This window comes from Silurus meridionalis, chromosome 28 (assembly GCF_014805685.1).
Source record: "Silurus meridionalis isolate SWU-2019-XX chromosome 28, ASM1480568v1, whole genome shotgun sequence".
NCBI lineage: Eukaryota > Metazoa > Chordata > Actinopteri > Siluriformes > Siluridae > Silurus > Silurus meridionalis.
Genome location: NC_060911.1, coordinates 12,327,492 through 12,348,922, shown reverse-complemented (window position 1 = coordinate 12,348,922; position 21,431 = coordinate 12,327,492). Strand labels below are relative to the sequence as shown.

At 36.2% G+C, this 21,431-nt stretch overlaps 1 protein-coding gene across 7 annotated transcripts in view; it reads right to left on the bottom strand.

Annotated features, from left to right (window-relative positions):
• eys (eyes shut homolog) overlaps positions 1–5,989 on the bottom strand; it is a 400,588-nt gene extending 394,599 nt beyond the window's left edge. For 6 of the 7 annotated variants that reach the window (XR_006924828.1, XM_046842744.1, XM_046842742.1 and 3 more), the window contains exon 1: positions 5,882–5,989. Coding sequence is in view for 1 of the 7 variants with exons in the window: in XM_046842749.1 (XP_046698705.1) it covers positions 5,882–5,894 (13 nt within the window). In the remaining 6 variants the exon portion in view is untranslated. The remainder of the gene's footprint in view (positions 1–5,881) is intronic. The other variant, XM_046842749.1, reaches the window with a different exon arrangement.
• Between the last annotated feature and the right edge of the window lie 15,442 nt (positions 5,990–21,431).

The window sequence follows — 21,431 nt, the reverse complement described above, 5'->3', positions numbered from 1 at the left end:
TATTGCAACATAAAACTCAATAAAAAACAATTCTCTATAAGTTTTTTGGTCTATCATGCTATCCGTGAGATAGTTACGTGGTGAATGCAATTTCGGTGGCGAGAGATTTGAACCGCGGTAAAGTGGGGGATGACTGTATGCATAAACGTATATATTAAGTAAAATAAAACGTGTAGCAGCAGTGAAAAACCAGATGGGGTAAAATACAGACAATAAAAGTTATTGCACAATTATTTGTATTATTATTATTACTTTTGCACTGATATTATCGTGCATAATTGCCCAAGATATTAACAATATATTGTGTGTGTGTGTGTGTGTGTGTGTGTGTGTGTGTGTGTGTGTGGAATGAAAATATAGTGTGGATTGAAAATATATAACTATATCTATATTATCTATAGCATGCATGCTCTGGTAATAGTTTTCCCTTGCATGGATTGGTGGCCTGATGACTTCTAGGTTGCAAAAAAATTCCAAATCATACTTTGACAATAAAACATATACTGTAATTTAATTTTCTTATTTACAGGCATGAAGCCCCAGGATGTTTGTGTTTCTGAACCTGGGCATCAACTTGTTTTTTTTTCCCGTGTTCTGTAAGGTAGGAGGGCATTTGGTCACCTTTAAACACCATCCACTTATTCCTACCTGTTTCTCAAGACATTGTTGGATTGCATTAAAAGGGTTGGGGGGCTTAAAAATTAGTGTTGTACAAAATATCAAAATGATTAAAACTTTACAAATGTACGTACGTCATTAAAGCTTGCCTGAGTTATTGATTGCAAAAAATAAATTAAAAAAATAATGAAATTCACAGTTTTCATAACTTCCACTGTCATCAAGCAATTTTTTTATTGTGCCCTCCTGTACTCTCATCAACCTAAAATGCTTGTTTTCATGTACTCGTTTTTGTCTGGGACCGGATGATTATAATCATTAATCATGTTTTTAAATGTAAATTGCGAGCTGGGAAGAAAATCAATAGCACACAACCTATTATTTTGATTTAAGCAGTTTTATTTCTTTTTCGCTTGCTTCCAGCACTTTTATGCCAACTAAATTAGTCCCAGTTCCGATATTATTCAAAAAAACCCAATGCAAGCAATGCTTCACCGAATACTGTGCCAAAAGACGGCCAAAAAGCGAGGAAAGATTTGAATTTTGTAGAGTTTTCCATTTAAACAAACAAAAAAAGGTTTGATTTACAGTATATAGTGAAGATCCCCACAAAGATGTGATTTCAGCACAACAAAGGAAAACATCATAATTTCCTATTAGGTTTAAAATCTAGGGCTAACATTCTAGGGCTAACATTCCATTAGCCTGCATATTTTTACCTGTATTGGGATTGATAGGGTAAATATTTCATATTTTTCTTTGAGAAAATGATGTTTAAAACAAGATCGCATCTCCGTGACTGAGGCCGATGTGATTCACGTGGCAATGCATAGCCAACGATGCGATACAGTAAAGATACATATGTATCAGCTACAGATGCGATGTGATACGATTCACCCTAATAAGGTGCAGATTCGATTTTGATTTCATTCAACACGATGCGATTCAATGCAATACGATGCAATGGAAAAAATATATATGATGCTATGAAATTCAATATGGTACAGATGTTCGCTTTTATTTCTTTGGTTCAGACAGACAGCAAAAAAAAAAAGAAAAAATATGAAATAAAACCAGACGTTCTTTTCCTGTTGTGTCTCCAGGAAGATGCAGCTCTACCTCTGCCATGTAAATCTATGTGGCTCTCAGGACACACCTGGATCTCCATAGTGTTGTGACACATCATATTCACGTGCCAGCAGCGGCGCTGAGAGAATGCATTTAAGAAACAGTTTCTCTTCTTCTTCTTCTTCTTCTTCTTCTTCTTCTTCTTCTTTGGCTTCTACCATTAGGGGGCGCCACAGCTGATCACCCCCCTGTCCTCTACATCTGCCTCTTTCACCCCAACTACTTGCATGTGTTCCCTCACTACATCCATAAACCTCCTCCTTTGCCTTCCTCTTTTCCTCCTTCCTGGTGGCTCCATCCTCAGCATTCTTCTACTGATATACCCCATGTCCCTCCTCTGCACATGTCCAAACCATCTCAATCTCACCTCCCTCACCTTGTCTCCAAAACGTCCTACATGCGCTGTCCCTCTAATAAACTCATTTCTAAAGTTCTCAGTTTAGTGAGAAGAAATCAATCAACATATCAATCTACAAGTTATCAGTCACTTTCTTAATAATAAAAATATAGCACATTTACCAATGATGATCTATGGATAAATCTTTTTTTACAGATTTAAATATGTTAAAAACAATGCATTTGGTCTGTGAGCTCTTAACCTTTAACTGCTCAGTTGTAAGTCGCTCTGAAAACGGCATCTGCCCAATGCCGTAAATATGTACCTGAAATGCAACATCCTACATTTAGAGTAAGACAAATTTCAGCACTCAATTGGATTAACATGAAGCTCTTCAAATCAAGTCACTCATTGCAAAGCTGTAAAAAAAGGAAAAAAGTGCTCCACAAAACAAACGGTGACAATGAACATTTATATTACAGATGAGCCCAATTATGTAAATGCTTTTTCCTGTAGATAATCATTTTTAACCCTCTTAAAATATACACATTTATTTTTTGTGCATAAACATCAGCCGTGACATTGTGAAAATGAAGGTACAAATGCTTTTATAGTCCCATTATCCATCTGATAGTAACATAATTAGCTAATAATAATTGCTCTCTCTTGACTAAAACGATGAGTGCCATTGTGTTGCCTATAGTTTAAAAAAAAAACCCTGTCTAATAGATATTACATGAATAAATGATGTGTACACCCGAACCATTCCAATCAAATGTGCTTTTTAAACATCTTGTTCAAGATTTAAGCCTCATTCCCTGTTATAATTTTTCACTCATCTAAAAAAGAGTTTTTTCTACATTGCATAGAAGTAAACAATGTTATGCTTTGAATTTAAAAAGAATGCATCAGATATAAGGTGGTGTATGTATCACGCTGCATCGTTTTGAACATATTTGCATGGATAATACCCGATTGATTTATATATAATTATTAGTAGATTTATTGTACTTTTATTATTTAGAAAGTGACAATTTGTGACCAAATTCGATTGATTTCTCCTCGTGAATATGACGTATCACAACGCCTCGGAGACCAAGGTACATCCTAGGAGTCACAAAGAATACAAATTAACATGGCAGAGGTAGAGCTGTAACTTTCTGGAGACAGAACTGATTAATCTTTTTTCTTTTTTTTTGCATTAGAAGTGAAAAAAAGGTTTTAGGTTTTTTTTACTTTAAAGATTGACTACAAATCTTCAGCTGCTTCCAGTCAGTGTGCATTTATATAATTTTTTTTCTCATATGTTTAACAATATAGCAGAATTGTTCACAGTGTTGATATCATAATTGTCAGTGTTCAGCCCTAAATCTGCTTAACTCAATGAAATTTAATTTGAAATCTAGAAATGGAGATATCGGAAAGGATCAGGTCTGCCTGTCATGTTTAATGTATAAAATATACATTCACAGAGCTACACATTATAAAGTGTTGTAAAGGTGTTTGTTCAATTGTACAATCGAAAAAAAATAATAATTACTGTAGGTCTGGAAAACACATTCAGCTGGTTTATTAATTGTAAATATGGACACTACATGCATTAAAGAATGCTTACATCTTATGAACAAGAGAATATATGTCCAGTACCACTCACACTGATGCTGATATATACAGTATATACCATATACAGTAGGCAAAATTAGGTTCTTCTCCAAACTGTCATCACAAATTTGATGCACACAATTGGCATAGGGTTTGGAATTGAATAACTTTGGATGGCTTAGGATACAATTTTCCCTTTTTTTAAAACTAAGAAACCAAACCTATTTAGCAATACAACAATACAATGCCTGTGCACATAAAGCGAAGCTGGATTTCAAAGAAAACAAAGATAGAACATTGGGTTGGAGTGGAAGATCTCCTGCTATAAAGCATTGTCCCCCACCCTAGTGAACACCTTTGGGATAAATTGGAACACTGACTGCTCCCCAGCACTCCTCACCTCACCTACATCAATACCTGATTTAACTATCACCCTTGTTAACACTCCAAAAATCTGCACAAGCAGACTACAAAATCAAGTGGAACATCTTCCCGGGAAGAGTGGAGGAAATTATAACAACAAATGAGGATTAAATGTGGTATGGGATGGTCAAAAAAAGTTGTACATAGCAATCTGGCAGTCAGGTGGCTATACACTTACAGTGTTGCTGTGACCAACAAATGAAGAAATGTAATAGAGGAAACTGCACTACATACAATCAGGTTCTCACCACAAGTCTTGGAGAACCCCTTGCTCACTATATTGTAGTGTTTCCCTGCTAAAAGACCTATTTTCACCCAAGATGGGTTGAATCAGCTTGAGTTAGAGCAGGGAAGACAGTCAAATGGACACTGAAAGGGGTATTCCAGCATAACATTATGACCACTTGCCTAAAATTGTGTTGGTCTGCCCTAGACTAATAGACTAATCAGTATAACTGTATGTGAAAACTGTGTTGAAATGCAGGACATTGTTAAAAATACAATAGTGTATAAAATACAGAGCAGTAAGAAAAAAAGTTGCCATGTTGGGACATAACCAAACCTTAAATCTACTTTCAAAACTGTCTTTACACATCCACACAAAAACTGACTACCATGCAATATTAAACCCATGCAGCTGTTCCCATACAGGCATCTATTCACATCAACCTCCTGATAGTTACATTGTGAATATAGTCATCAATTATGTATACTTGTGGGCAAACCAATTGAACTCTGAAGCATATGCATTATACGGAAAGCAGTCGAAGCCTATAATCATCTAATTACATATGCATTTACAATTACATTTCATTATTTCTACTCTGTGCCTTCTCTTTCAGTTCCACAGCCCCAGAAACTGGGGAAAAAAAAAATTCAAAATAATCTATTGTGTAATTCAACTGGAAACCTACTGACTTGGCAACCACACACCTGCTCTGTAGTGCTAAAGAGCTAATCTGAGTATATGCAAGTGGATTGATTCACTTTTTGTGTATGGATTTAAGGTTGTAGCAAAAAATAAAAAAATAAAATAACAGCAAATGTTATAAACTTTTATCACTTAAGTTATGACACAAAATTAATAATAGCAATTTATCCAATTCCACCTAACAATAATGAATTTTTTTTAACTAAGAGACCCAAACCTATATAGCAATACAACATTGCACACAATGCACACAACGCTTGCACACAAAGCGAAGCTGGATTTCAAAGAAAACAAAGATAAAACATTGGGTTGGAGTGGAAGATCTCCTGCTATAAAGCATTGTCCTCAATCCTCTATCAGTTCCACTGCCCCAGAAACTGCGAAAAAAAACCCCATTCAAAATAAACTATTGTGTAATCCATCTAGAAAACTTACTGACTTGGCAACCACACACCTGCTCTGTAGTGCTGAAGAGCTAATCTGAGTATATGCAAGGGGATTGATTCGCTTTTTGTGTATGGATTTAAGGTTGTAGCAAAAAATAAATAAATAAATAAAATAAGAGCAAATGTTATAAACTTATAAACATAACTAGTAGATAATATATATATATATATATATATATATATATATATATATATATATATATATATATATATATATATATATATATAAATATTTTAAGTAATATTTTGTATTATTTCGTTTCTATGGTTGCTGAAATGAGGGGTGTACTCACTTTTGAGAGAGACTTTAACTCTAAACCACTCCTTTGATAATAATTTGCTTTCAATAACGTTCCTCTGGAGATTTTTCAGAAGAACAAATTAAAGCATACTTACAGTTAGAAGTCATACAAGAAGAGCAGGCACGTGCATCTGTGCGTGTACGGGAAGAGTGCTGCAGATCCTTGTGCAGTTTCCTTCAAAAGACCTCTCCGTTCAGAAAGCTTATTTAATCTCAAATAAATCCTCCATCTGCTCCTAACACCACCTCAGGCCTGTGTCGCACTGCTTCCTTACTGCCACAATCCAATTTAACCTTAAATATAGTTTGCTTTTTTTAAAGAGTTATTCATATTATAACGTATTATGGGCAGCCGCCATTTATGGGTTATTTTTTAATCTGATTGTGTTTCTCAGTTCCTTTTTTAGCTAATAAATAAATGTACATTTTAAGTTTTTTAATGTCACCCTAATAAGAGGGCCAGAAGCACCTATGGTAACCCTTCGAGATGTCATGCTGTTAATGCTCAATGGGTCAGGACTGTTTTGGCAGCAAAAGGGGGACCAACAGAATATTAGGCAGGTGGTTATAAGTTATGCCTGATTGGTGTATTCCATAAATAATCATGCACTTTAAGGTCGAAAGGTAATTGTGCAATCAGGAAATACATTTGATTTTTATCATGGAGATCAATTCAATTAATTTTTATTTGTAAGGTGCTTTTGACAATATACAGAGATACTTAATACAGAGATAAAGCTGTTATAAAGATGTATATAAAGTTTAGTGCTTTTAAATTAGTTCCTTATAATTGGTATTTTATCCCTAATGAGTGAGCCACTAGCAACTGTGGCAAGGAAAAACTTTTTGAGACTTTATGAGGAAGAAACCTAGAGAGGAACCTGACTCAAAAGGGAACCCGTCCTCATCCTCAACACCCAATGTCCATTCATTACATTCATTCAATCGTTATTGAGGTGTGCCGTTCAGGGATTGGTGCTTAAATGCAAAACAGTTTCATGCAACCTGTGGTCCTGAGCCATTGAGGCATATAAATTACAGTCCAAATCCATCCTCAAAGTTCTTGAGTTGCTCAGAAACCATAGATTTTAAAGCTGTTGAGGTGGAACCATCCCTTTTCTGTCCATTTTTTCGAAGTTACCAACTGTTCACTGAAGGAGAGTAAATACTAAACTGCTTGTATTCATTGCAGACCGTCTTCGAAAACATCTTCACCGTAATCTCATGTATCTTTAGGCGGTCCATGTGGAGAATCAGGAAGGATCGAGAAGGTTTTAACCACAGAAGGGGTCAGGATCACTGCCATATTTGAGAGATACAAAGAGCGAAACCCAGACTGTTTGGGCTTCGACATGGTTAAACTGAAATCTGTTCATTTTGCAGACCATTTGTAGGACAAATGATTTCAGGAATCTATTTATTTTTTATTATATATTACCCACAATGCTACTTGAGACCCCAGCTTATAGACAGTGTTTTGCAGCAATAGTGTATTTGGTAGTAAAAAGTACTTTATGAATCCCCAAGGGGAAATAAGGTCAACAGTCACATAAACACAAAAGCAACAGGGATGATTTAGGGGTGTTCACAAGAATACAACAAAACAAAAAAACACAAGAAACAATATGTCACATGTCTCATGAGCAGTTGTGGTAGTGTGTGAGAAAATGTGGAATAGTTATGAGCATGCTTAAGAATGTGTAACAATGTAAAATATAAAAGTTGTGCAATATTAGCTGCAATTTTTATGCTAATCCAACATGTTTCTTATTTTGCTAATCGCTGACTAGCCGAGCTAATGCTGCAGAAAAAATAAATAGATTGAATTTCCCCACAGAATTTGTAATAGTTTTGAATGCGAACCTTTGACTTTTACTGGTAGTATGTTTAATTTTTGGGGATACCATTAAACACCAGTAGGTCACCTATAACTCAGAATTTCGGCATCATTACCAGTTACTAGTACATCATGATTGTGGCCCATCTGCTAATTTCGATGAAACAGGTTTAGCCATAAAAAAAACATTTCCCCAGGTGGTGTTTGAATGGCCTGCATACCAGAGAATATTGAGGCTGTACGAGCTGCCATCCTGAGGAAAGATCATCGAGCTGTTTCTTCGAAAATGATGCACCCATGTTGTAATAGCAGACCACTGAGCTGCTCCATCAAAACTGCAAGGGATTCGAAACAAGGTCGCACTGATTCCAAACAAATGCAGACGTCCCAGGGTTGCCAAATCATAGCTCCAAAATTTCCTGTTTCCCTGCGCCATTTATGTTATGTACTGGACGCCAAAAGGGCGTCATTAAGTATCAGGATTCTAGAGTGGTTTCTTTCAAATAGTTTAATGATGCACGCAAACACACTATGTAATCATTTGTAACCCTATTTTAGTGAAATTTCGAATATTCAAAATTCTGTAATTGTTTCTATTGATTTTTCGAAGCAGCAAAGTGCCTGACTTAACTGCATTATTATTATTAACTGCATATGTGCATTGCATTCTGGGACATTAAGACCAAAATTATTATTATTTTTATTTTATTTTTTTATCCCTTCTTACTTTGCTTAAATTTTTTTATTAATGTTACATTAATGCCGTCACTGGATTATGCCAAGTAAGAAATAATCAAAAATCAAAATGTTTTCTAATAAATGTCTTCGTAACTGTACTAACAATGTCTCCCTCCTCTTGACACGTAAACAGTGAAAAAATACAGCATTAATAAACAAATCAACACAACCACTGAATTGGGGATGCGCATCTCCAAACCTGAGGCCGATGCCATTCGCATCTTGATGCATAGCTAACGATACGATACATTATGAACAAGATACATATGAAGCAGATACTGGTGTGATGCAGGCTTTCAGTGCAATGCAATAGAAAACAATATGATGCTATGCAATTCAGTATATTAAAGAGGGTACACTTTTATTTTTTTGATTCATGCACATCAATTTACTTAAGTTGCTTCTGACTTTTGAATAATTTCACTAAAATTGTAGGGAGACAAAAAAGATAAACCAGATGTTTCCTGTTCTCTTCAGAACAAGCATGAATCCACCACAAGCATGTGACACATTTCCACACAGATGGTAACCCAGTCAACTATTCTGGAGCTGTGAGGTAGTTACAAGACCCTCTGCACCACAGTACCAACCTTTAACAATTCTGGCACCATAAAAAAACGGCTGCAGCATTGCAAAAGCTCTGGAAAACCCCCTGCAAATCATCATTGAATACTTTATTAGGTCAACAGAAGCTTGTTTTACGACCATAAAAAAAAACAGCTGTAGTTTGTAAGGAAGGATTTACCCAGAAAGCAACATGTAATCTGCTTTTCAAACCTCAAAAAAGACACTTCTGATTCATTTAGGAATCAATGCCTTAATGTATCACTCTGACCTTTTGGCTTCCTCTGGGGAATTGTTGCAAAAATCTATTTGGCTAATGCTAGGCGCACACTGTGCGATTTTTAATAGTCCTTTACTATTGTTGCTTGTCAGACTGTACAAACATGATCCCCATGTCACACTGTGGGATCTCAGCTGTCACAGTGTCAGAATGTACGAAAGTCAAAATCTGCCGCACACAAGAAAAAGACTCATTCGAAATTTTTACGTCATCCATCGCTCAGACCCGCGTTCTTCTGCAAAGAGCGGCTAGCGGCAAATAGCAAACTAAACCATGCGAAAAGCTCTGTGGCTTCATGTTGTGTGATGTAGCTCTGTGTTGTGGCTTTATGTTGTGTGATATGGCTCTATGTTGTGTGATGTAGCTTTATGTTGTGTGATGTGGCTCTATGTTTCGTGATGTGGCTCTATGTTGGTTGATGTAGCTCTAGGTTGGGTGATGTAGCTCTATGTTGGGTGATGTAGCTCTATGTTGGGTGATGTGGCTCTATGTTGGGTGATGTGGCTCTATGTTGTGTGATGTGGCTCTGTGTTGTGTGATGCGGCTCTATGTTGTGTGATGTAGCTCTATGTTGGGTGATGTGGCTCTATGTTGTGTGATGTGGCTCTGTGTTGTGTGATGCAGCTCTATGTTGTGTGATGTGGCTCTATGTTGTGTGATGTAGCTTTATGTTGTGTGATGTGGCTCTATGTTTTGTGATGTGGCTCTATGTTGGTTGATGTAGCTCTATGTTGGGTGATGTTGCTCTATGTTGGGTGATGTAGCTCTATGTTGGGTGATGTGGCTCTATGTTGGGTGATGTGGCTCTATGTTGTGTGATGTGGCTCTGTGTTGTGTGATGCGGCTCTATGTTGTGTGATGTAGCTCTATGTTGTGTGATGTAGCTCTATGTTGTGTAATGTAGCTCTATGTTGTGTGATGTAGCTCTATGTTGTGATATGTGGCTCTATGTTGTGTTATGTGGCTCTATGTTGTGTAATGCAGCTCTAATAAAATTGCTAAAAAAGTAAATGCAGTTCATTCTTAATGTTTCAGGACTGTTTTGGCAGCAAAAAAGGAACCAACAGGATATTAGGAAGGTGGTCATGTTATGTCTGATTGGTGTACATCTGTAAAGATTTTCCACACGGCTGTTTGTTCTGCCAGGTCATGATAAAGCTCAGTGATAAACAGTGCTCGATGTTCAAATCAGAGCATCGGTCAGAGCATCTTTGATAGGCACTTTATGGAGCCATGCCCTAAAAGAAGCATAATACCAACAGCGATGTGTAAAGCTTGAAAGCCACATGGATACCGCTGACTCGTCATTATTCCTCTGAAAATGCACAGTCACCTCAGGGAGTTAAAGAGCGATTCAGAAGATTCGACTGCAGAGCCTTTTGGGAAGGAACAGAAAATCTTGTCTGCTTATCCAATGTAAGATTTAGCATCTTTGCAACATGCGAATAAGAAGTTGGCAGTGAGCAGAGCAGAGACAAACTAATGGATGCTGAGGATGGTTCTTATATTCTAGACTTGATTAAAGAGCCAAGAATACGACTATATAAGTAGAGCATTCTGGTGATCAGAGCTTGGTGCTGGAGTGTGGCTCAGCAACAGTAGTGAACGTGTTGCAGAACAACTAAAGCAGAATCTCAGAATCCCCTGCCCAAACAAGTGATTGGCTTATCCTATAACATGAAAACCAGCACACTGGTTGCAATGGCAAATACAAAAGAAGGCATTTTGAGATTAATGGATTCAGCTACAATATGTGTTCCTTACACTTTTAATTTAATACAGCCTGATGCTATGGCAAATGTGGGTTTTATGATGACATTCTAAAATTTCAACAATAATATGGTGAAAGAAGTGGTATCCAAACATTTTGTGTTTTGTAACACCATAACTTTCAAACTAGTCCCCTTGCACAGCAATACAGCGCTCCTAATGTTCCTGCAACTTCTGGAATGTGTCCTGGAATCGCCTTCTGCGATTCGGTCTGGATCTCTGCAATTGGATTAAGGGCTGTCGCTATCGATTATTTTAGTAATCGAGTATTCTACTGATTATTTCTATAATTAATCGAGTAATCGGACAAGAAGTACTTTTATTTATTAAAGAGCAACACTTATTATACAAGAGATAATAAGACGGGTTTTTTAAAAGTCATTTGTTTCCTTTTTAGAAATATTAAAATTTTTATTGCTGAAATTGCATTTAGTTCATTTAGTTGCCAGATTACATCAAAATGTAAATACAATTTCAGATTATAATAAAAAAAATAATAAAAAAAAAGGAAACGCACGCAATTTTGACCTTGTTCCTCGTAATTCTGACTTTTTTTTCGCAATTCTAACTATTTTTCGTAACCATCCAACATTTCTGGTGCACCCACTCGTAACCATGTTGTGGGCTTTAGGTTTGAAGCTGTTGGTGTAGCTGAGGCTCCTCTGTTTCATCTGTTCCGTCTCCTCCAGAGCTGATTGTTAGACAGAGGTCTCTCCATGGATCAGAGGCTCAGTTTAATATCATGTGATCCTATTAATTGTAGCTTATTTAATTTCTTTTTGGTGCTACAGTTGGCAAAAGAATTATGCAAACTTTTTATTTAATGTGATGAAAATGGGCTTCCATATGAATTTTCTCCTCGCCTCTCGCTGTTTTCTCCCTGTTTCTCTGTTTTTCATTCTGCACCGTCTTCTGTGTTTTATATCCAGAGTGCTTTAGAGTTTAGCGGGTGGTGCGTCAGTAATAATGGTGTGTGGGAAACACAGTCCTCTGTGTGTAGTTAAATGGACTAAACGAATTCTTGTAATCTAATTACTCGGGTTACTCGAGGAATTGTTACAGCCCTAGCTGGATATCCATCTTCGCGAAGAGGAGAAAGTACGCAGAAGCCAAATCTAGCGAGTAGGGTAGGTGCGGAAGTGATATCATGTGGATTGTTCTCTGACGATCATCATTGATGAACATTTTCGGGTGTTGAGTTCGTTGATGGTCTTCCTGATTTCTCGTCGTCCTCCGGTGATGTTCTGACACCCAAAACACCTCGAATGACTCAAAACGTATGCCACGTCAAACATCCCTGTGGAACATTTGCCCAGTTTCACGCAGAATTTCACGTTAACTCTTTGTTCTAACTTGTCCATGATGAAGTCATAAAAACTAGTTCGTTTCAAAACTCTCATACCACCTCATATAAATATTCAATTAAATATATTCAACTTCCCATGTATTGAATTAGAATCGGTTTAATTATCACCAGGACAGCAAAGCAAGCAGCAGATCAACCTCAGCTGTTGACTATACTATTGTATACAAATTTGGCTGTTCCAGACTACAGTTTCCAAAGCACACAATCTTTGTCATGTATACAGTCACCAGATTCGGATTACATTCACCTGTTGTCTATCACACACATTAAACAGATGCTCGCACATTAATACACTCAGGTTTTTCACTTTCAAAGAGAACATGGCAACCCCACACAGATCCCACACAATCTAGAGATATACCGGCTCCGCTTGGATACCACTTCATGAAGACTTGGAGGATAAACAACCTCTTCAATATTAAATTCTCAAAATAACATTCATAAACTTACTCCATCTCTATTTAAAAGATCTGGCATGGAGAAGTTGGTGTTATATCTGTAATGATCTCATATGTTGAGCTAATGTATGAGTTGTTAATGAGCTCCTGGTTCTACATCTCTAACTGACTGTGTCACGACTGTAGAAAGGATATTACTCATTAACCACACACTCCAATGTTAATGATATTCACCTGTGTTTGTGATGTTTAATCACACTCTTGGTGTCAAGAAGATATGGGTGATGGGTTCTCCTTTTGGAGTCTGGATCCTCTCAAGTTTTCTTCCTCATACAAGGGAGTGTTTTCTCGCCACAGTCGCCCCAGGCTTGTTTATCGGGGATAAACGCACATTTAAATATTAGTGAACTTTGTTCTCTAATTCTGTAAAACTGCTATGAGAAAATGTCCATTGTGGAAAGAGCTATAGAAATAACATTGAATTGAAATTTATCTGACTGTTGCCAAACCTGCGACTGCTGTTCTCTTTTTGCATGTTTTTTTATTTTATTCAATTTTTTATATATTTTGTCTTTGCCTGGTTTATCCAGGTTGCACTTGATTTTTCTTTCTTTTTTTTTTAATCCGTCTTCCTGTCTTGAATATACTTCGCCTAACTGCATCTCTTTCAGCCTCCCATGATCTGAAAAACTGTTATCTCATAGTAATAGGGGTTCTGGTTCAATCCAGAGTTCAGGTTATCTGTGAAGGCTTCCAGTAGGTGGACCGGCTTCTCTAATTTAAATGAAAATGTATGAGCAGTGCACTGTAATGAACTCCAGCCTTATCTCGGGTGCATTCTTGAATTACACACATGCTACACACACATCCTATTGTTCTCATGATAGGCCCCAGATACTCAGATATCTGTGCAATTAGAATTTAGTTTTTTTTCAGTCTGTTTGCTGAATTTTTATCCTGATGGCTGCAGCCAAAAATCAGAGTTTGCTGCAATTTTTGTTTGTTTGTTTGTTTTAAACATTTTCGCACAGCAACTTGTGATTTAGTCGGCTGTTTAGTAGAAACAACATGAAATTCGTTGAAAATCGTTCTGATCAAAAGTGTAAAATCTGAGCCACATCTTTTTTTTATTTTTTATTTTTTTACAGCAAGTCAATATTGCATCAACTCAATAGCATGTAGTGTTGCAAAGGGGCGAAATCTTTTTGCTAAATTTATGCTAATTCATTTGAAATTTGTGGAAATGCATATAAACTGTATCATATACAAACATAAATATAAACATTTTGTTTGGTCATAAGTTGACATGCATGACAAACTAATTTTGTTGCACAATAGTTTACACACAGCACATGGAAGTTTAAAACATGAATGTATGGAATATTTATGTAATATTCATATAATATATGTGAACAGTCGCCAAGATGGACATTTTCTTTGGACATTATTTTGTTTACAGGATCCAAGAAATGATGTGTGTTCTGTTATGAAGAAATGCACAGTGCATGTAGGGGGCGTGGTCTCAGTGGCCCTGCAGTAAGTTTGTGCTGTGCATGTGATTGATGAATTTGCAGGTAGAAATTCAACTAAAATTGCAATAAATCTGCTTGTTTTAACTTGAGATTTTCCTGCAAGATTAACTACATTTAAGATCCCTCTTATTGTCGAATCTTCATTTTTTTGTATATTCCCATTTATTCCCATGGATGTTTCCAAGTCTTAAAAATTCCTTGAATTTTGCAATCTTAATAAAATGTAAAATATGCCTCATATTCTAGTAAAATGCAACCAATGCACTGTTTTATGCAACCAATGCATCCATTTACACAATGCAATACCTCAGAGTGGATACAATGTGGATTCAATGTATATATAAAATATATAAAATATATATTGTAATAATAAATAATAAATATATAATGTACAAAATAGCTGTATGTATGTGTGACATAAGTACAGCTACTGTATTTGTGCATTTTTATAACATCAGTTGATGTCACTTGGCTTTAAATTTGTGCTAAATTAAAAAAAAAAGTAATAAAATCTTCAAGCTCCCCAAACTTCCTGTTGCTTGATTTTACACTAATTTCTGCAAAATCACAAAAAAAAAAGGGACAGATTCCTTCCTCTAAACACATTTTGGAAATGAAAGGACATGCTCATGTATGAGTTATGAGCCAGTAATAATTTTTTTTTTAATTTGTTGATTTTTATTCAATGCTTGAATAACCATTTCTTTACCAATAGCTTAACATTAACGAATAATGCACATACTCGATTCTAAAAGCAGTTGTTTTTTCAGCTGTAAATTCTCATATCGTTTCCTGGAAATCACTAACATGCTCATTTGCTCATCTTTACTGATCATTTTTTCCATGATAATCTATTGACTGTCCTATATTCAGAGACATGACCACCAATTTCCACAAATATCCAGTTTACAATTAGAAATCAGGATTAATGTGATGGACTTGCCTTGGGTATGGTTCTCAAATGAATGCTTACATACCACTAATGAGTGTGAAACAGCAAACTGCTCATGGAGGTGCGTAAGGACCAAACATGCGCATGGTATATTTATTAGCCAAGTGCAAGAAAGCACAGAAGTCGATGCCCCATGCGATTCGTGTTTATAGACCGCTTCAGCGGAAAAACAATAACGCGGTTTGTGTTTGTGCCTGTTCCCAAAGTGTTTCTGTCAGAGCCATTATGAAATGTAAAGCTGTCAAACCAAAATGACTAGCTCGTTTTTTTAGGAGTCTCCTGAGTAGCATACAAACAAATAACAACAAAAAAATACAGAAATTAACATTACATTTCTAGACCCTTAAAAAAGATCTGGTGGGAAACTACTTTTTTTTTTCTATGGACTTATACCAGAATTGACTTCCTCTAAAGGGTATCATTATCATCTTGAAATGGGTTTACATCCAAAGACATGGTAAAAGTATAGAATTGTCTGGATCCTTACAACTAAGAGAAAAGAAGTGAAATATTATCCTATATCCTATAATGCAGATGGTGTTTGTATTGCAGTTGTTTTTGCGCTATAACAGCCAATGCCACGGAGATGCTTGTTTAGTGGTTAATATGTTTGAACAAAAGGTTATTAGTTCAAATCCCAGCACCACCAAGCTGCCACAATTTTTTTCCCTTCATACTGTATTAGACAGAAGGTGGAGCTGGAGGTAGCAGAGCTGAAGATGTTAAGGTTTTTGTTGGGAGTAATGAGGATGGACAGGATTAGAAATGAGTTTATTTGAGGAACAGCCCATGTAGGATGTTTTGGTGACAAGGTGAGGGAGGCGAGATTGAGATGGTTTGGACAACCAACCCCAGCCATTAGGGTTGCACAAGCCTTAGTGCCGGTCCCAAGCCCGGATAAATGGGGAGGGTTGTGTTAGGAAGAGCATCCAGCGTAAAAACATGTGCCAAATCAAACATGCTGATGATCCGCTGTGGCGACCCCTAATGGGAGAAGCCGAAAGAAAGGTCTATTCAACATTGATACTGGCTTAGAGAGTAATTGGAGAGGTCAGTCTTGTGCTTATCTTAGGCATCCCTGCTGTTCAGTTTTGCACTGCCAAATGCATATTCAGGCTCTTCTTTGTGCTTGTCATTAAACTGCAAAAAACCCTCGATTAAATTGCCCATATATGAACATGTATTCTTTACACATATATGTTACATATTTCTATATCTTTGAATTCTATACTTCATCAGCCTCTGTTTTGATTATCAGCTATCAAATGACCAGATTATGGAAGAAGTTTGTATTAATATTGCTGCTATTTTTAGTAGGTATGAAAACTTTAAATGCCTCATTAGCGAACTGAGGGAACATCATGGCCCTAATTTTTATTTCGACATCCTATACTTAAATCAACTTACAGACACATGAATTATGGTTCTTAGTTCATAATTCGCTATTGCTATTCGAAACCTGTTTAAATAAAACCGGATATGTCCTGAAAACAGCGACGTCTCATCCCACACTCATGAATATTCATTTGAAATGGTATGTACACGTTATATACTTTACCAATTTGTATCGCAATTATGATTGGATGGTACTTTAGATTGATGTTGCATTAAATATAATAAATGCATTAGGAGTTAAAAAAAATGATGGTTGTGGCATCTATGTTTACTTTTATGCAACATATTATTTGTAGGTAGTAATTATTTTCCTGTGTGGTAAACAATATATTTTTTAATGGCATGAGATGTTTTCCATATCTTTTGTTTTCATTCACTTACAATGCTGGCTTTAATTTTTTTTATTTTATTGCAAATTTGTTACAGCAAAATTGTTTTAGATTTTTCATTTAAATGTCATCCAACTGGAGCAAACCAAATGTACACTTAAACAATCATAATATTTATTGGCCCTGTGTGAATGGCTCCTAGATTAAACAATTCACCAAATTGTATTTATTAAATGGTTCAAATAGTGTAGACACACCCAGGTCTAATTCTAAAATCTAACCAGGTCTAACCCAGGTGAGTTCTGTTGAATCTATACAATACTTACAATCAAAATTTTTTACACAAATGGCATGTTATACCAGAATTTAAATACATTTTAAAGGAAAGTAAAAAGCAACCAATAGACGGTGGTTTTACAGTAATAAAGTAAATGTAATTTGTTACTGTACTTAAGTAGCTTTTTCATGTATCTGTACTACACTAAGGTATTAAAATTTCTGTATACAGTACTTTTACTTGAACTTTACTACATTTCAAAGTCAAATATCTTACTTTTTACTTAACTACATTTTGCAAAATCGGTCGTTTCTTTTTATTTGAGAGGATAAAAATGTAACTGGTCAAACTTATCACCAACATACAGTTCAGCATCAGTTCAACAGCAAGCAGAACATTTTGAGAGGAATAAAGGATGAAGAACCTCCTGAGCTAAAACTTGCCACAACAAACTTGCCATGGCCTTATTTAGACGATTTTTCAAAAGTAGTTGAAAAGAAGGTTTTGGGCTCATTATCATTTAAATCGATATCATTCAGCGATTGACTCGTTAATATCATTCTATTAATAGATTGGTGTGTTAAGAGTAACAGAGTTTTCTCACAAAAACTGAGTTGATTAAGTAAAGAGTTTTGTGACCAAAATTATAATTGGAACATTGTAGCCATAATTACGGTGGCCGAGAAGTGCAAAACACATTAACAAATCCAAAAACAAATTAACAAATCCAAAAACAAATGAACAAATCTGTCAGGGTACACCCTGTTTATTCTCCTGCGCGTGCCCTGCCCGCTTGGAGCTCATCACCATCCTACTGATTCTGAACACCTGCCTCTCGTTTATCATGCCCATATAACCCCCTCTCTCACCCCACTTCTGCGTCCGTTATTGTTTTCGTTGGTGTCTATGTGTTTTGCTGCAAGTTCTCCATTAAAGCTTCCTTGTTTTCGGTGCTCCGGCTTCCGCCTCAGTCACTCGCCTAACAAAATCCAAAAACAAATGAACAAATCCAAAAACAAATGAACAAATTAGAAAACACTAACAAATCCAAAAACAAATGAACAAATCCAAAAACAAAATAACAAATCCGAAAACAAATTAACAAATTCAAAAACACATTAACAAATCCAAAAAACACAACAACAAGTCAGACAAACCGAAAAAGGTAAGTATAGTTTGTGAACGTAAACTTACAGATCATTGGACAAGACACCTGTCAGGCAAGATATACAGGTGAGTGACAGGTGTCTCGTCCAATGATCTGTAAGTTTCTATTCACAAACTATACCTACCTTTTCCGGTTTGTCTGACTTGTCGTTGTGTTTTTTGGATTTGTTAATGTGTTTCGTGCAACGATTCAGACAAACCGGAAAAGGTAGGTATAGTTTGTGAATAGAAACTTAAAGATCATTGGACGAGACACCTGTCACTCACCTGTATATCTTGACTGACAGGTGTCTTGTCCAATGATCTGTAAGTTTCCATTCACAAACTATACCTACCTTTTTCAGTTTGTCTGACTTGTCGTTGTGTTTTTTGGATTTGTTGTTTTGTTTTTGGATTTGTTAATGTGTTTTTGAATTTGTTGTTTTGTTTTTGGATTTGTTAATTTGTTTTTGGATTTGTTGTTTTGTTTTTGAATTTGTTAATGTGTTTTTGGATTTGTTAATTTGTTTTTGGATTTGTTAATTTGTTTTTGGATTTGTTAATTTGTTTTTGGATTTGTTGTTTTGTTTTTGAATTTGTTAATTTGTTTTCGGATTTGTTAATTTGTTTTCGGATTTGTTAATGTGTTTTGCACTTCTCGGCCACCGTACATAATAAATCATAGTACTTTGGATACTTAAGTACATTTAAAGGAAAATACTGTACGTTTGTAGTTGAATGTTTAAAGGGAGCACTCTTACTTTTACTGGAGTAATATGTTACAGAGTGTATCTATATTTTAATTTAAGTACATGGTTTGTGTACTTCGTCCACCTCTGCTAACAGGTATATCAGTCAGGAAAGACCACAGGAGTTTAGTAAGAACCATTATATCCACATTTGGAGAAAAATATTTAACAGTATTGAATCTTCCCAGAAGTCTACCAAACTTCCCCCAAGAGCAAATTAAAAACTCATCCATGATGTCCTACAAACGCAGATGAACATATAGGGGACTGCAGAGCTCACTGGTGTCAGGTAGCCCATTGTTTTAAGATTTCACCATTATAAAGTGACTGGACAAAAATGACATCCATTGAAGACTTGCATAAAGAAAACCACAGCTAACCAAGAGGATGAAAATCTCATGATTAAAATCCAACACCTTGAGGCAATAGATAAACTTTTTGGAAGATACCCTTACAACTTGTACAATGCTAGCACAAGCACCATCATCATACCAGCAGTAACACATGGAGGTGGTAATGTGATCAATGCTTAACTGGGGCATGGGTGGGGTTCTATGATTGGCAGCTGACTATGAATTCCACCCTCTACTATAAAATCCTGATAAAGAATATCCAGTTATTAGTTATAAGCTAAAGTTTGGCTACGTTGCTCGGTTGTTCCTGTGACAATCTGACTAATGCTTATTGAGTCAAGAACATTAACCCCAATCTTAATGAATCAGTTTTATTCTTTTTATGGGATTTTTTTCTATAGCAAGCACTAGGTTTAGATCTCAGCTTGTTAGAAGGCCATGGATCACTGCGGCATACACACAGCGCCACCACGGACAAGTGTGCTCTGTTACACACCCGTACTATAAAAAGGACAGTCGTTCACAAACCCGATGCGAAGTAAATGCTTTTTGTGACTTTCTTCCTAGATGTCAACAAAAAATATTCTTTATAATGATTTTTAGCTCATGTTTTCGATTTCAAATTCGTTACTACACTATCGGAATATAGCGTTTACATATGGATACTGGATTTTCTCTTCTGTACAATATAACAGACTGCTTAACTGCACTTGCATTCAACTGTTTTTGTGTTACACATGACACTAAGTCAGGAGTTTTTAACTCCATTAGAAAATTTAATATGGGCTCAAAAAACCCATATTGAAAAGATTCTGTTGAAAGATCAGCATTTAATATGCTCATTAAAATAAAAGAAAGATTTTACCATCAAAGTGTGGATCCACAAAATTACACATTGAACAGAGAGAAAAAAAAAAATCTATTCTGGCGAGAATATTTCACAAGTCATTACCACAGGTGACAGGCATCAATTTTTTACTTAGTGTAACTTCAAGCTTCACTGCACTGCCGTGAAAAGCACGAAAACATTTGCAAAATATGTCTGAAATTGATGCATGGGTGGATGCACCGGTTAAATGAACATATTCGAAATGAAGACCTGAATCTAATGTACTCATCAGGCATGCTTATTAATTAATGCAAGTAATTTCTCCTTTGATTTAAAGAGCAATTAGTAGGAAGTCATTTCTGCTTAGTGTAATTTTACCAGGAAAACAACATTACTGAATACAAACACGACTTTTACAGAACCCAAGCAGGAGGAGACCTAGTGTGCACACACCTACACAATAAACAGTGGGGAAAAAAGAATAATACAGTTACCCCCAGTTACAGTTACTCTGGCCGATGTTCAGAATCACTATCGTTCCCTGCTAGAATAGATTAACGATGTGCCCTTTCGCATCCAACCTTTCCCATATTTCGAATTCCCTTGGCATCGGGGAATCTTCATTAGAAAGAGAAACACTGACCTTCACATATCTTTATGAGAACGTATAACACAGGAGAGTAAACATTTGTTCAAATGACTTCTCCAACTATATTTGTCTCCCATCACTATCATTTGGTATCGTAAAATGCTTTCACTCTATCATTCGCACAAACGCGTGGTCGTGGCGGGTCCTGATGTAAACCTAAATGTCACTGCTAGGAGTATGTTGGTGGCTCCGTGTTTGTGTGAAGTAAACACAATCTATCTCCGGTGAGTTAATCATACTGATTTTCTCTTCATCATGGCACCTGTTAGTGGGTGGGATGTATCAGGCAGCATGTGATCAGAAGCAGGTAAAATGGGCAAGCGTAAAGATTTGAGCAAGTTTGACAAATTGTGACGTCTAGACAACTGGGTCAGAGCGTCTCCGAAACTGCAGGTCTTATGGGGTGTTTCTGATCTGCAGTGGTCAGTATCTAAAGTGATCCAAGGAAGGAACAGTAGTCAACCACGACAGGGTCATGGGC